The 16274-nt window shown below is 38.2% G+C and overlaps 2 protein-coding genes across 5 annotated transcripts; both read left to right on the top strand.

The window, feature by feature from the left end:
• Positions 1-1960: 1960 nt before the first annotated feature.
• cxcr2 (chemokine (C-X-C motif) receptor 2) lies at positions 1961-6534 on the top strand. The gene is made up of 2 exons (XM_042495016.1): positions 1961-2133; positions 3998-6534. Exons 1-2 carry the CDS (start codon positions 2059-2061, stop codon positions 5075-5077), a joined length of 1155 nt encoding a protein of 384 aa, XP_042350950.1. The 5' UTR covers positions 1961-2058; the 3' UTR covers positions 5078-6534.
• A 2941-nt stretch (positions 6535-9475) lies between these two features.
• Positions 9476-16239, top strand: faima (Fas apoptotic inhibitory molecule a). 4 transcript variants are annotated; one of them, XM_042494636.1, is made up of 5 exons: positions 9476-9586; positions 10585-10716; positions 10843-11071; positions 12534-12583; positions 12794-16239. In XM_042494636.1, the coding sequence occupies exons 2-5, from the start codon at positions 10603-10605 to the stop codon at positions 12941-12943; spliced, it is 543 nt and encodes a 180-aa protein (XP_042350570.1). In that variant the 5' UTR covers positions 9476-9586; positions 10585-10602; the 3' UTR covers positions 12944-16239. The 4 variants fall into 4 exon arrangements, with proteins under 4 accessions (XP_042350570.1, XP_042350568.1, XP_042350569.1 ...); XM_042494634.1 differs by having other exon boundaries at positions 10582-10716; XM_042494635.1 differs by lacking the exon at positions 9476-9586 and adding an exon at positions 10301-10380 and having other exon boundaries at positions 10582-10716.
• Positions 16240-16274: the final 35 nt, after the last annotated feature.

The raw sequence follows: 16274 nt of genomic DNA, 5'->3' as shown, positions 1-16274 counted from the left end.
CCCATCTAGGGACGGGCATTGCAAATTAGCTTAGGCTATAAATGTAGAGTAGGGTAATGTTGTAATGTTTCTTTTTTCTTTTACACAGCTACTTAGATCAGCTCTGTCCTGGGATGCTCCCTTCAGGTCAGCCCCCTCCCCCCCCTTTCATTTTGGTTTTTAACTGATGCTTTGTGGTTGCACTATCTCTCTGCTGCTGCAATGGTGCACATTTCCCAGCTGTGGGACAAATAAAGTATTATCTCATCTCATCACTTATTTTAAGAATATAAAGTGTAGATCCCTTTTCTTTTGACTTGAAATATGCTTAAATTCAAGAGGGGTGGTTAGTGTTAGCCTTTAGAGGATCATAGATGACTAAATCATAGACAGGACTGAACATGCACCTTTCTAGACCTGTTTCCTGTTTCTGAATGACTGTTATTAGTTATTATATCTGATGCAATAAAAGTAAAATGTCAAATGTTCTGCTTTCTGAAGTCTGTTACAACCCACAATGAACAGTATTTAGTCGTAAGGGAACATCATGAATGAAACGGGAAAGGGTCTAACAAGATGTAATACCTATGCCTGCAACTCTGGATATATTGTCATACTGTATGATCGCTCAATACATTTACAAACCCAAATGTTTTGTCTTTTTCTTTTTCTTTCTTTTTTTTTTTTGCAGGCTTCCTGTTTCCTGCTGTAATTTCCTTTTACTTAATGTGTGCTGTATTGGATGCCATTGTATAAAGGCCATCATAGTTAACTTAGCCTAGAAGAAGGTCCATGAGAAACGTATTAATGGAAAAAATATGCATATAACTTTTCAAAAATGTAATAACACATCTCATATACTCTATTTCAAGGTGCATCACTTGCTTCATTTTTAGATGAATCCCAATTAAATTTAGTTGCCATCATTATAATCAAAATACGGTGATAATGATATATTTTAAGAGGCCCTATTTAAGAAAGTAACATTATGAAGGGGCTCAGAACCGATGTCTCAGTTTTGTCACATAGGCTGTCAACATGTGGTTAACAGTACATTATAATGGTTAGGTCTGCACTCTCTCCCCCTTTCACGCTGTCACTCTGTCCTATCCAGTAAAGACAAAAATGCCTAAAAATAATCTTTTAAAAAAAAATAATAATAAAAGAGGAAAAAAGAATCATCCAAAAGACAGTTACAAAGCTCAAAGACACAAACAATGAGCACTGACACCTACATCTACACACAGCCACAAACCATCTGCCTGTGAAATTGAAAAGTTTATTTGTTTTTTTGTTTTGGATTAAAAAGCAGTGTTCCAATGATTGACCCCTCTGTAACCCCAAATATAAATCTTTTTTTGACTAATTTAAAACTGATGAATGGAAACATTGAAACAAGTAGGATAAAAAACAGCTCAGAGCAGGGCTTGACAGAGTAAGTGAATAAAATTATCAACTATGGTAAAGGCAGCAGCAATGGAAAGAAATTCTAAAATTGAAACTTGACATTTTTGATCTTGAGGTTACTGATTTCTCAGATATGAGTTGTTTTAGTGTGATGTCAGATCTCAAACCAGACTGAAAAACAACAGTTGATCTGTAGAAATATTATTTTTGAAATGCTTATAGCCATCATTTTCTAGTATTTTGTTGAGGAAGAACAAGTTTGAGATTGGTCTGTAATCAGCTATTAAAAATGGATGCAGCTGTGTTGTACTCCTGTGACTGTATTTTTTAAACAAAAATTGCTTTATTACATGTCTGAGCATCTAACACAATGTTAGAAGAAAGTACAATTTAAACATAATCAAGTTGCCAACATCCAACATCTGTGAGATCAAAAATAGAGGCAACCTGACAACCTGTTTTCAAGATTGTCATATTCATGTAGATTGCTTAAGATAGATAATATCTATGGTTTGCGTACTTCCTTTGAAGAAATACACTTTGCTAATAGAGCATTAGCGATACTACCAGCACGCACCTTATGCAAGGAGCTCTACCACATTTCCAAGTAAAAACCACACTCCCGGCTAAATAGATTTATTCTTGTTAACCTGTTTGTATCAAGAAAGGAGGATGAAGCTACAACTTTTGATCATTAATGTTTTGATGAATTTGGTTCTTACTAATCAAGAAGAAGAGGAAAAACAGGTAAACAGTTTATTTATTTATTCATTTATTTACATGCTTATTTGACAGGGACAAATGTATGACACATTGATTCATAAGAAATATAACGTAGATGCTATGCATACAGGTTTCTAGCCAAGACTAATTTGCAAGCCCCGTCCCTGGTTAGGCTGCCAAAATGCAACTTTCTGAATTTTTGTCTTTATGAAACTGCAGCTGGGGTACTGAATCATTGTTCAACAATTTAATTTAAATCTGTGTTGTTTTTTTCTTCTTTTTTGTTAAATAAACAATACAAGACCTATACATTTCAGGCTAAGAAATTGTTTCTTATTGCCTTTCAGTGTCATTGTATGCTAATATTACACAGGGAGAATGTTATTATGTTGTCTAAAATAGTTATAGAAGCTCATTTTAATATAACCAACAACTGAGGTTGGCTTCGGGATTTTTAGATGGTTTGGGGGACAATATTCAACATTCTATCAAAGTGTTTTCCTCTAAACAAAAAGTTGTGAAAATGTGTCACATTGTGGGATGCACGCTTATTCATTTTATTGCTGAGAATGAGACGGCTAGATAACAATCTAATGTAATATGTCTAGCCAGTCAAAATTAGGCTAACACCAGCAGCCTGTTAGTTTAGCTTAGCACAAAGACTGAAACAAGGGGAAAAAGCCTGGCTCATTTCAAAGGTAACAAGAACACAGTGCAATAAAACTGCTATAAATAAAGTGTTGAAAAAGAAAGCAGAGCTGGACCTACCAAATTAGGCACCTTAGGCAAGCTTCACTCTCTTTACACTTACTCTAATGCTCTCTACATACACTCCTCCCATTTTGAGCTCTTTATGCAGCTGCATATGCAGCCCATTCTCATTCCGAAGTCATAAAATACTGCTGCTTTTTTGAAGTGCTTTTAGTGTAAGATCCTGACACCAAAAGCCACCTTCTGCGTCCACATAATTTGTCTTGTGCTTTTATTTATGTCACGGCATTGGTTGCCATGTGCTTTAGTTGTCTTAACATAACCACATGCAGTGTCATCCCATATGCAGTTTATGACTCCACAATAGTGCCATACCAGAGTGTCAGCAGAAGACACAGAGGGTACCTGCAATGTAATATGTAGATTCGGAAGTCCACTGCAAAGTGGCAATATGTGACAACTTGGGATGAAAAAGTACTGGCCTATTTCACCTATAGGTAGATTCGCCACTGCAAGAATGCAAAAAGGTGTATTTCCCAAAATGTCAAATGATTCCTTTAAAGCAGCTTACTTGTGCTTCATCTGATACTTTCTTAAGGCATAGGGCAAGACTTAACCATATCAGTTTGGTTGGATAGCACCAGTCACACTGCTTTGGTAGTAAAGCACTCTTAGATTTATTCTTCTAAGATTCATTACCTAGTTCCCAGTGCATCTTAAGCAGTATTTTGCTATTCTCTATTTTGCCAAAATGGTGACACTAGACAGTCAGTTCCGCTATTGTGTGAAGCTTTATAGCAGAGTTTCAGGAGCAGGACCACACCTCTACCGCACCTCAACCGCGCCTCTTCCGGCTTAAATATCCTCCTAACCCGATCTCCCCCTTTCGTTCTCGTTATTCTGCACCCCTCCCTCCCTCCCTCAATCTCTTTCCTTTTCCTCCTTCTGTCCGTACGATCCTAGGGGATCTGTCGTGCCCGGGAGCCACGGCGGATTCCCACCGAAGCTTCCCCACACCGCACTCAACCATCCATTCCAATAATCCAACATCAATGTTTATACCAAATCTACATTCACGTCAATAAATTAATTAATTCCGATTGAGGTGTGGTCCTTGCTAGTGAATACTTCTTCTACTACTACCTGTTTAACCTACAATGGTTTTGTTTTTATGCAGATGACAACATCTCCTGGATTTCTGATTGATGAAGATTACTTCAATGCCCTTCTCAATTCCACCCCTCCGGATGAGGATGAACCATCTGCTCCTTGCAGTGTAACCATGCCTGGATATAGTAGCTTGGGCATGACAATCACATACATCATTGTGTTTGTCCTAAGCATGGTGGGCAACAGTGTGGTTGTCTATGTGGTTTGTTGTATGAAGAAAGGCAGAGCCAGCACAGACATCTATTTGATGCACCTGGCGATAGCAGACCTTCTCTTCTGTCTCACCCTCCCGTTCTGGGCCGTCAGTGCATTTGGATCTGATTGGATCTTCGGCACCTTCCTGTGCAAACTCCTGTCAGGCTTCCAAGAGGCGTCAGTATACAGTGGTGTCTTCCTGTTGGCGTGCATCAGTGTGGACCGTCACTTTGCCATTGTGAGAGCTACACGTGTCCTGCCCTCCCATCACCTGTGGGTGAAAGTGGTGTGCAGTGTGGTGTGGCTGTTGGCTGGAGTGCTGTCCTTACCCGTGGCAGTTCAGAGGGAGAGCATGTATGCTCAAGATCTGAACCAGAACATTTGCTATGAAAATCTAACAGGTGAAAGCAGCGAGCACTGGCGTGTTGGATTGCGCGTCCTGCGCCATACGGTGGGCTTTTTCCTGCCACTGGTGGTGATGGGTATCTGCTATGGCTCCATTGTCGTGACACTGTTTCACACGCGGAATCAACAGAAGCACAAGGCCATGCGCGTTATCCTGGCGGTGGTGTTGGCATTTGTTCTGTGCTGGCTGCCTTATAACATAATTGTGCTCATTGACACACTCAGACGAGGTGGATCAATCATAGTGGAGATATGCGACACTCGCTACGCGCTGGAAATGATGCTAAAAGTGACCCAAGTGTTGGCTTTTATGCACTGTGCAGTGAATCCAGTGCTCTATGCTTTCATTGGGGAGAAGTTCCGTAACCAGCTGCTTTTGACGCTTTGCAAACATGGCCTCATCAGCAAGAGGTTCCAGATGGCGTACAGGACAGGCTCAGTCAGCAGTGCAGGGAGCATCAGATCTAGAAACACCTCTACCATGTAAATATCAGGGGTATACTGCTAGCCTTGATCCGTCCAGCTGTCACAAAATTCACCTACCAACTTCTCTCATGCGTACAAAGTGAAATATAGAGTATTTCTTGGAAAGAAGCAGCAACATCCTTTAACTTTAGAGGTGCTTCTAGGAAGACTTTGTTCTTATTCAATGTATCTTCATACAACGATTCGTATGATATGTTAGAAAAAAGTACAACAATATTGATGAAGTAACACCACACAAATTAAGTTTTGTACTTAACATAAAGTTAGGAAAGTAAAGTTACCTTGGTTGGGTTTGGGAGGGTAAAAGTAGGTTAGGTTTTGGAAAGTAAAGTTATACTCTTAGGTTAGTTTAGGCAAGTAAAGTTGGGTAGCTTGGGTTTAGGAAAGTTAAGTTATGTAGGTTAGGTTTGGGTAAGCAAAGTTGTGACGGTAGGGTTAGAAAAGTAAAGTTACATTCGTAGTTTAGTTTTAGGAAAATAAAGTTACACACATAGGCTAGATTTCAGCAAGTAAAGTTACGTAGGTTAGTTGTAGGAAAACAAACATGGTGACCTCTTAGCTTAAAACAAAGGCTTTCACACGGTAAACAATCACCTGTCTCCTGGGGAAAAGTTCTGTGTTTGTTTGACCTATTCACCAACACAACCTGTCTTGTAAACGGGCTTTTGCTCTTTATGCTATTTTTTTCTTAGTTTGCAGACTTTTTAGACAGACATTTAAACCCTGTGAACTTTTTTAACTTTTTTGTTAACGTTTTATCCTTTTTCCAGATAGTAGTGAAAACAAAACCAAAAAGAGTAAAAGACATCACAATGAGATATCTCAATCTTTCAAAACAGGAAGACATTGTGAAATCAGCTTTCTGTTCTCAAGAGCAAGGCACAGCTGGTCTTTTTGCTTTGTGTCTGGGCAAACTGTGGAGTCTGTACAAACCGCTGGAGCAGGAAACATAACATTGTTATTTGTTATCAACGCTGTAATCTTAAAATGCTGTATTTTGTCACGGTCCAGCAATTACTTTTTTTCTTTTGTGTGTAAGATATTTGTTTATATGCATGGGTACCTTGTTCATATATGTGCAGGTAGTACACATGAGTGTGTGTGTGCGTGTGTGTGTGTGTGCGTGTGTGTGCATACCTAAGTGGGTGGCTAATATTAAGGAGAAAAATGAAGAATGCATCCTCATGAGAAATTGTGATTACAAAGAGGGGATGAGATGTTCTCATATTGTCTAATCATATGAATTTTTAGGATATTTTCAATTTGTTATCTGTTGTTTGTGCTAAACTAAAGCCAACGGTTTGATTTACTCTTTTGGACTATTTCTATTAAGTGTTAAGAGTTAAATGTTTTTTTCTGACATGTAGTTTTCCCATCTATCTAATATAGAGTATGGAGCTGTTATTTAGATAAAAGCTGTTTTGTAGCGCATTAAATAGTTCTGATTGTAAACACAAATGAAATGTGTACTCATTACTTGGATTGAAACAAATCCTTGAACCCTAGACAGTATGTGGTCTTTCCTCAGTCAAGTTGTGTGAATTAATTGTTTTATTCATTCTTTCAATGAAATTCTTAAGTGCCAGTCTCCCTTCAAGCAAAAAATAACAAAATCAGAATTAAAGTTAAATTTGGGAAAAAACAAATAAGGGTTTGTTTTTTTTAAACTGAGTTTAAATAGATTTAGAGTCGTTTGTAAAACATTGTAATCATATCTCAGTTTTGGATAGCAATTCACCATGAGACCTGTTTCTTCAGAAATTCAAATGTCCTGTTCCTGGTTAGGGTCTGTTTTTCTGCTTATTACTGTAGTGGCTGTTACAACTAATTCTCACAATGCAGTTTTTGGGCCTAATATTAAAACCTGTCTCACATAACATGACATATTGGAACCAGTTTCCTTTCTATATGTCAATATGTTTGTTTGTCCATTCTTATAATGGAAGAATCTGATTAATTCATGAAAGGGGCAAAAACACAGACTTGCTAGCTGGATCTGTGTATAAAGTTAACCTGCAGCAAAGCAATCTTTGGGAGAAATCTAATTTGGTTAACTAAATCTTAAACTTAAAACTACTTATATTCAATACTTATGACTAATAGTGGTACAAGGGATTTACAATTACAGTAGAGAAGCAATGGGCAAAAAATAATTTGTTTCCTTTTATCATAGTTTCAGTAGTTAACTAGAACTACACAAAAATGGACAAAAAATATGGACTATGTAAATATGAATGTATCCGCAAGCTGCTGCAAAACATACATAAAATGTAGTATATATGTACTAATGTAGTATATGTTAACTATTACCCAACACTGCTGGCCAGGTGCATTAAGATGCCACCAGCACACAGGTCAGTATTTGTTTGATAAAGTTTTCTGTTGGAAGGAAGTGTATACCCCCACCCCCCATCCAAAAAAGAAGACGTATTTGCTCTACATAAAGAAAAGTGAAAAGGAGATGACCTGCTTTATACCTGATTTTAAAAAAGAAGAAATAAATAGAGGAAGTGCAGTATTTCATCAGCGCCTGTTTGGTCAGCTGAAGATCTTTTGACAGCAAAACCACCACAAGGTTTATGTTAAAAAATTATAATAATAATTAGTGGTTTGATACCAGCATCAGCCCTGTATGACAGTGTTACAGCTGGAAATCCATCAACTCTCCCCTTAAAGTACAATCATTTTTAAATTTAAAATCTATTTCTTTAATGAGATGAGGCCACTCAATAAGGCACTTCTGCCAGAGGATGGAGTCTTTTTCCACCAAATCATGCAATCACTGACTCAATGTGTGCAATTTAGGGGGATATAGTGTCATCTATTGGTAAGGATTGAAAAGTGCAAACAACTTCTTATGGTTAGAGTTCCTTCAATGTTAATTGTTCAGAAGGTTTTTACCGTGAGCCAAATTATCCACAAAGGTGTCACCCTCTCCAAAACAAATAGATCAAGTGATTAAAACTGGTAGAACACTGAATGACCTGTTTTACATCACAAATTAGTGTTTCGACTATGGTTGGCATGACTGAGATGGGCAGCTAGACAGCACCTGCTATTGTGTGCTTACCTTTTTTTCCTGTTAACGTAAGATCCAGAGGACGTTTTTACGGAGAGCTGAAACAGGTGCAATGATTTAAAACCATAGACTGTGTATAAAGATGGACTACATAAAACTTTTCCAAAGTGAAGCCAAAACATCCTGATCACCCCCTGGCAGCTGATTGCAATTTAGGTCATAATCCATTGCTCCCTCCATGTTAGTAAATGGAACATGGGCCATACTAAAAACTCAAAATAGGCTTAACATCGAACAAATGTTTCCCTAAGATGTTTATGCCATTTAAAGTAATTCTTATCACCTTAATGTTTGTTCAATTGTTTGTTTTTCTGATAAATTAGGTTTTAATTAGTTATTTGATGCAATAAACAGGGATTCATTTCATGATTGCACTGTGTGTGCTAATCGGTGTGCTCATATGTGATGGCGAATAGTCAAAAGGGTTGTGTGAACGAGATCACCACGCAGTCTGGCTCCAGATGACGTGACCAGTACAAGATGGCAGCAGCTGTAACTGGGATATTTTGGTGTCATTTTTGCACAGACGGAGGAAGTGGATGTATGTCATCCAGCTCTATGTACAGTTTAGGCTGAAACCAGTAAATCCCTGAATAATGCATTATCATTCTAAAAAGTCAGTGCTCTTTTCACTCGTCGTGAAAGAGCTTTGAACTATGGGGGCCACCACAAAAATGCAAATTGCCCTATCAAGAGCCAGTGTTTGGATGGTCCATTCTGGGCTACTTTAAAAAAAACATGGCGGTGGAACATGCTCCCTGTGTAGGTAAGACATAAACAGCTCATTCTATGGTAAAAAACAAAACAAAAAAAATACCCCAAAACACTAGAATTCTTATTTTCAGGTGATTATACACGAAAGAAAACATACTTTCATGTTACATTTCATTTCTGTCAATGTAGCCGATTCCTCTAAATCCTACACACTGGACCTTTAAATACTTACTAGTATCCTATGGGAATTGAAAACTCAGGTAATATGTTGCATAAGTATGGCAACTTTAATCTGAGTCCAGCTCTAATTTCTCAGGATAATTGAAAACATCTGTGAGGGACATTTTGACATTTCACAATAGGAAAAGTAGGTTATTAAGGGTAAAAGTAGGTCAACTCAATTCATAAAGTGGTACGAGTGTTAGGTATATTATCATGTATAATTATTTGTTATGTTATGTTTACATTTCGTTAGCCCTTGCTCGATATAATGACCGCTTTGACTCTTGATTCTGAATGAGAAAACGTGCTTTTCCTCAGTGGGCGGGGTCCAGCCTGTACGTAGGCGGATATCATGTTACCATGGTAACAGCATAGTCGCAGCCCGTCTGTTGACTCTCTGCAGCAGCTAGCTAACTGTGACTAAACTGCGCTAAAGTGGCCTGCTGATCATTTTTTAAACCACTGGGTTTGAGCGCTCACTCCAGGATCATTAAGGTAATCCCGATATGTAACGTAGGATGATATTACTGCGCTAATTTATAAGGTTATCTTCTCAGAGCAAAACGGATAACGTTAGCGGTCAGAGCTACTGAGAAGCTAGACATGGTGCTTTAATTACGCAGCACTGTTTCCGTTTTTTTTTCGAAATAAAATACAACTACCTATAGAAGCAAAAAAACATATCAGTGCCTGTCTTGTTAACCTTTTTTATGAAAGTAATGTCTTAGAGTGTTTGTAAAGATCAATATGAAACAGTCACACCCATGTTCTTGTGGAGCCAGTTTGCTTTTATACCTAAAACACCTAAAAATTGATTTGTAGGAAAATATTTCTGTGGAGCCTGTGTAGTTTGTAAGTCATACTTGGACTATGAAAAGAGATGAGAAAATTACACACCCATTTCCACATTGAAATATATATATATATATTACATGGCCTGTTGAAAATGTGTCATTAATGGTTTGTTAAGGGACTGTTTGCTATTTATATACACCACATCATCCCACCATGTGCTTTTGTTGACATGGTAGCACACTAGAGCACACACACAGACAAAAAGAAGTAGAAATAAAACGCAAGCTACTCCTCTGATAAAAAGAGTACAGCCCCAAAAGTTATTTATTGTCTGCTTTCATTTTGAAAGGTACACACTTACACCGGAAGTCGCAACGCAACAAACAACAGTAGCTTCCCTTTATTTTCAGCCATGTTTCTTTGACGAGTGAACTAATGTTAATGTTTCTACAGAATGAGCTTTAATTACCGTACTTAGGTTGTGGAGATTAAAGGTGGGGATACACTTAAAGTTACCATTATGAAAATGAAAAATACCATTATGTTTCACGTCTTTCACGTCTTTGTTGTTAGCCGAGTGCCGTCAGCTCAGTTTGTTCAGCTAACGGTAGTTCGGTAAACAGTGTTTTAGTCTTGCATTTGCCTCGACATTTAACGTCGACAGTCGGTGTCGTTGTTGTCTTGTTGCTCTCCAGCAGTGTGTGAAGGAGGAGAGGATGTCTAATGATCTCGCGGGAGTGTGGGAGGTGGCGCTGAGCGATGGAGTCCACAGGATAGAGTTTGAACACGGCACGACCACCGGAAAGAGGGTCATCTACGTTGACGGAAAGGTGTGAATCACGATCGAGAGACAAGACGAAACATGTTTTTATGACAAAAACTGACTGCTTTTATGACTCACAGCTTCTCTTTTACAATGCAAGCTGTTTACTCTCTGTTTCTACATCACACTCCAGGAGATCCTGAGACGGGACTGGATGTTTAAACTCGTGGGGAAGGAGACATTCAATGTGGGCAAATCAGACACTAAAGCAACCATCAACATCGATGCAGTCAGTGGGTTTGCATATGAGTACACACTGGAGATCAATGGGAAGAGCTTGAAGAAGTACATGGAGAACAGGTCAAAGGTCACCAGCACCTGGGTTCTCAACCTGGATGGCACTGACTGCAGGGTGGTTCTGGGTGAGCCTCTCCATGTTTACATTCACTGCATCTGATCATGTAGTTATTATATCATGGGTTAATGTGATGATGTGTGAATCCACTACCTCATGTCATTAGTGTCTGTGTTCACACAATCAATCAAGATAGATATTGTATTGATATTTAACATAGTGTGATTCCTGCCCCTTCAAAACAACCCACTAATATTATTCTAGAGCTGAGGTTAAGCTGTTTACCAGCGCTAAGCCCCACGCCATCTTCAGCCACCTCTGTCATCTGGGCAAGTTAATCCGCCTTATAATTATACCCCTTAAAGTTGATCAGGCGACATGCTACCTGAAGCATGCATAACACATAACAACTACTGTACATTAGAGGGCAATAAATAAAAATAAATCTTGTTAGTTGAATAATGTAAATACTTCTTCACAGGACGGGTAGGTCTATGTGAGAGTGATCTACAGTAGCAATATCACAGATAAATCTTTCTGGTGTGGTTAACTAGCTCAGATGTTGATAATAACATTGATAGAACTGTCAAACCACTTGTTCCCCTTTCGTGGTTTTATGGGAGGCCATCAATGTTGTTTTTTTTCTGTAGAAAAGGTAAGATTGAATATGTTACATAGATCAAGCCATGTCTTTCAAAAGGGTTTACGTTTTCACGATCAGAAGGATCAAATGTCCTCAAGAGGTAGTGGTAACCAGTCAAAATAACAAACATTCAAATACAGCTTGCAGTAGAGCTGGATGACATGCAGAAAGAATCATAATGGGGTTATTTTTACAGATCTTACGATATGAGTTGTCATTTTAGTAAAAATGGTGATTCACAGCACTCAGAAAAATGTATGTTTGAAGAAAGTTCCCTGTCAATACGTGTTTTGCTTTCAAATACATTGGTACATAGGCAATGGCAACATCTTCTATCAGTTAGATACAGGAAACTAAATTGTATTTACAAATTTAAGTTAATTTGAAATTTGTGAAAAGTGTAATTTACTGTGACTACATTGTCGCCAGCACCAGGAATTTGTGTTTTTATTACAATGAAGAACCACCAACAAATTCTCTTCAAAGTAAAGACTTATTTGTTGTCATTGTTGTTTCCATTACCTCCACTTTATTTTGTTGTTCCAACTTTAAGTACATGTATGCATTATCTACTACATTTTTGCATTTCAAATGAGGGTGGCTGTATTATATAGATTTTCTATAGGTGATCTATATATCAGGGACAGCCTGCAAGACAAGGAACAGATTCAGACCATGGTATTGCTCTCTTGCGTGTTGTTCTGGACACCACACGATCTGATAAAGTCATTCTCACAGCATTGCCTAACAGCATTAGAAACAAATAACTCAAACATGGCTGTACACAAACAGCAACTCTTAATTGGAAGTCACATTACATACTTTAACTGCCCTGCAGTTGCATGTTTCATTGATTCAGTGTCTGTTTTGTTTGTTTTTTTTCCAGAGAAAGACACCATGGATGTTTGGTGTAATGGACAAAACATTGAGACTGCAGTAAGTATATAAACAGTAGCTGATACTGAATACAGGACACACCACTGAAATTTTATGTCAGGGAAAATCACAGGGAAATCAAAATCTAAACCTAAAATAAGACAAACCACAGCGCTATCAGCTTGTGTGGGTAGAAAACCTCAAATTCTCTGTGGCTCTACAGATTGATTGCTTTGCTTGTCCTCTCTCTTGTCTGATTTGCACCTGCAGGGGGAATTTGTGGACGATGGCACAGAAACACATTTCACTCTCGGAGACCACAACTGCTGCGTTAAGGCTGTGAGCAGCGGGAAGAGACGAGACGGGATCATTCACACGCTGCTCGTGGACGGCACAGAGATAGCTGAGTGCACAGAGTGACGGTACGTGTGTGTGTGTGTGTGTTTACATTTGTATGAAAGCAGAAATCTGAATTGTATGTGTGACTTGTATCTGTGAACCTGAAGGAGGGTGCAGAGGAGGAGAGTGTCATTTAAAACTGTTGGAGTCGGGGACCAACTGACAGAAATATGCCCTCCTGTTTTAATGGCTTGGCCTCTGGAGGGTATGTTAGCCATATATTTGTACTGTAAAGGATGTTCTGTAATTCAAGTAGTAAGAGTTGAGGTCACGACCCAAAGTCAGGGGAGTTTTAGAAGAGAAGGTGCAGCTATTAATCTCAACCACAAAAAGGGATTTACTGTCTCAGAATGTAACTTCTCTGAGTTATTAACTTGTACTTGATATTGACATAAAAAAATATCAATTTTAGTAACTTTATCAGCATTAGAGGCCAGATGTGCCATAGCTATCTAACTCAGCCCGGCTCGGTTTGCCCTGTGGTTGTTAACACGAGCAGCTGGGCCCTCTTCGTCAAATGTGGCTCAACTAATTCAGGCTAATAAGCTGTTATCAGGCAACAACAATCCTGTTTATTCTCACCCAATTTATTTGGTTCTTTCAAAGAAGTTTGAGAATTGATTTATTGATCCCGGATGAAGTTATCTTGAATAACACCACATTTTTAATTAGACTTAACAAGATGAAACAATTTGCACAAAGTGCATGAAGTGGGGTTAAAAAATGACATACTGGAATACCATGAAAATTTAAAAAGTGCTTAAAAAGGCCTTGAAATACAAATGAACTGCATAACTAGGGATGAGTGAGCACACCATTATCTGTATCTTTATCTGTAGTGGGAATGGGCTGAGTCTGAACTGGATGTGAGTGTGGCCTAAATGGGAAACAGGTGGGGGCTAACCCAAAAACTAAAAACTCAGATTGATATAGTTTGATCAAAAGTTGCCATATTTATTATTTCTTAGAAAACTACTCACCTGAATTATACTGGTAAAATACATTATCTGTACCAGACACTTGTTTCATCTGAGCGCTCAGCTCAACCCTACACATAACGCACTCATGTACTGACCAACATTTTTTCATCAAGTCATTGTAATTAAGTAGTTCAGAAAACACACAACAGACACATTTAGTAATATTAGCGCATATAATATTGTTGCTCACAGCTGTTATATAAAGTCAGCGCTGATGGTCAGAGAACCTTAGCTGTTTTGGCATACCTCTTCTCCACCAGCATGGAACCACTTCCATTCTGGTCCCTGTATCCCATTTTGAACCATTTAGAGCATTTCGACCAAAAATACACAAGTTCAGAGCCCAAAAAGTTGGTTCTCTGCTGGGGCCCAAAAATAGCAGGTTTTCCTTGACCTGAAGTGCGAACCGTGATGATATCATAGGGTGTGTCATATTCTACAAAATGGAAAGAGATGATTGAGAAGGCAATAATGGAAAAGTGAGAATTTGTCAGACAAAAAAGAGTATGCAGTTGTGTCATTTAAAATTTGTTTATGCTTCTTTTTGATTTTTTATTTGGTTAAAAACAAATATTGGTAATAACAGAACGAAAGTGCACAGGTTAACAAGGTAATCTGCAATTTTGCTGCTACTGTTTACCTCTGTTGTGTATTGTGCAACTCAAAACTGGTTTGCTAGATAACACCAAGGTTCTTAGAATCCTGAACAGAACCAGTTTAAGAACCAGAGCTAATTTGGTGGAAAAAGACAAAGAAAAGCTTGTCTGCCACAGTGTCAGACAGTAAAACAAAGTTAATTTCAGACCCTAGTAATGATATAAATTAAGGTAGTGTCAAAGAACCAAAAAAAAATCCAGACGTGCTGAATTATTAACATTCTAATCTAAATAACCCAGTCGTCCATGCACAAAGAATAGGGCCCTGGTGTTCTCTAAGATGTACTGCACCTGTTCTCCATGCTGTCCCTGCTCTCCCTGTTTGCTTTCTCCTACATGTCAATATTGCGCATTGGGAGGATTAAATAACAGGATGTTATTATTAAGGTTTTCTCCTTGAATGTAGCATCAGTCCAGTGTGCACTGCTCAGGAGTGGTCTTTGTTTAGTCCTGTGTTGACATGTTAAATGGTCTTCGTATGATTCGTTTAAACCGTTTATATTACAGTAATATGTAATGAGCTTTGAGCAGACTGCTGTAGATTTGTTAAAACATCCTCGGGTGCACTGTCTGCAATTTAACAGGTGTAACTGTTTCATAGACAATCATTCAGATATGGCATCATTGCCAGTTATAAATGACATACACAGCTGAAGTAAATCCCTGCTGATATCCAGACATACTCAGGAGACGTCCTGTCATCCTCAGAGATGTGTGGAATTCTGTTGTGCTGTCAGTGATTAGTCTCATCTTATGTAGAGGTTGTTACACAGAATTTAAGCTAAACATTTTTATAAAGTCGTGGTTAAAAAATTTAGTTTTTTTCCGCAGTGTATCTCAAATGCTTGTTTACATTTTGAAAGGAGAGGCATTTACTATTTATAGAGCACAGGTAAAAATACAGTAAAAACATGTTCCATATACGCACTCCGTGTTTTTACAAATAGAAAAAAAAGACTTGGATCGAGGAACATCAATGTTTTTATGACAACTAAGTGAAAGTCATCTGCTAATGAATGCTTAATGCAGCCAAAAGCTCCAGGAAAAGCAACTAAATTGACCTTGATTTAAAGGGCTAGTGTGTAGGATTTAGGGATATCTGTTGCCAGAAATACATTATAATACTCATAACTATGTTTGTAAGCAGTTTATAACCACCTGAAAATAAGAAAAGTGTTTTATTTATCTTAGAATGAGCCATTTTTATCTACATACGTGTGTCCTCTCCCACGGAGCTGGCCATGTTGTTCTTCCGCAGTCCAGAAATGACAAACCAAACAGTGGTGCATTTACACATCGGCCATCGTAGTTCTCCTGCAGGCTTGACACACGGGACAAGCGTCAGTTCTGCAACCTCACAGCTAGTTGCCACTAAAGCCTACACACTGGATTTCAAAGATTTCTTCTCAAATTATTTGCAAGGTCAAGGATGAACTTTAATGCTAAACAGACTGTGATTTCTAACACTTGTGTTACTGTATCACTGAGAATATGAGGGACTTCTCTCAGTTTTCCATATATCCTGTATAAAAGCTTTTTGTCATTACACGCAGTTCATTTTGTTCAGTTACATGTTTGAAAAATGTATTTAATTTCATTAAATCTATGTAGCTGATCAGGTTTTGTTGTCAAGCTTCATGAAAGGATCTTCAAATGTAAATTACCAATAAATGAGGCTGCAGAGCGATTACTAGTGATGGACTGTATTTCTGTATC

Source organism: Plectropomus leopardus, chromosome 10, assembly GCF_008729295.1.
Source record: "Plectropomus leopardus isolate mb chromosome 10, YSFRI_Pleo_2.0, whole genome shotgun sequence".
Lineage (NCBI taxonomy): Eukaryota > Metazoa > Chordata > Actinopteri > Perciformes > Serranidae > Plectropomus > Plectropomus leopardus.
This window is presented reverse-complemented; position numbering and strand designations above follow the sequence as displayed.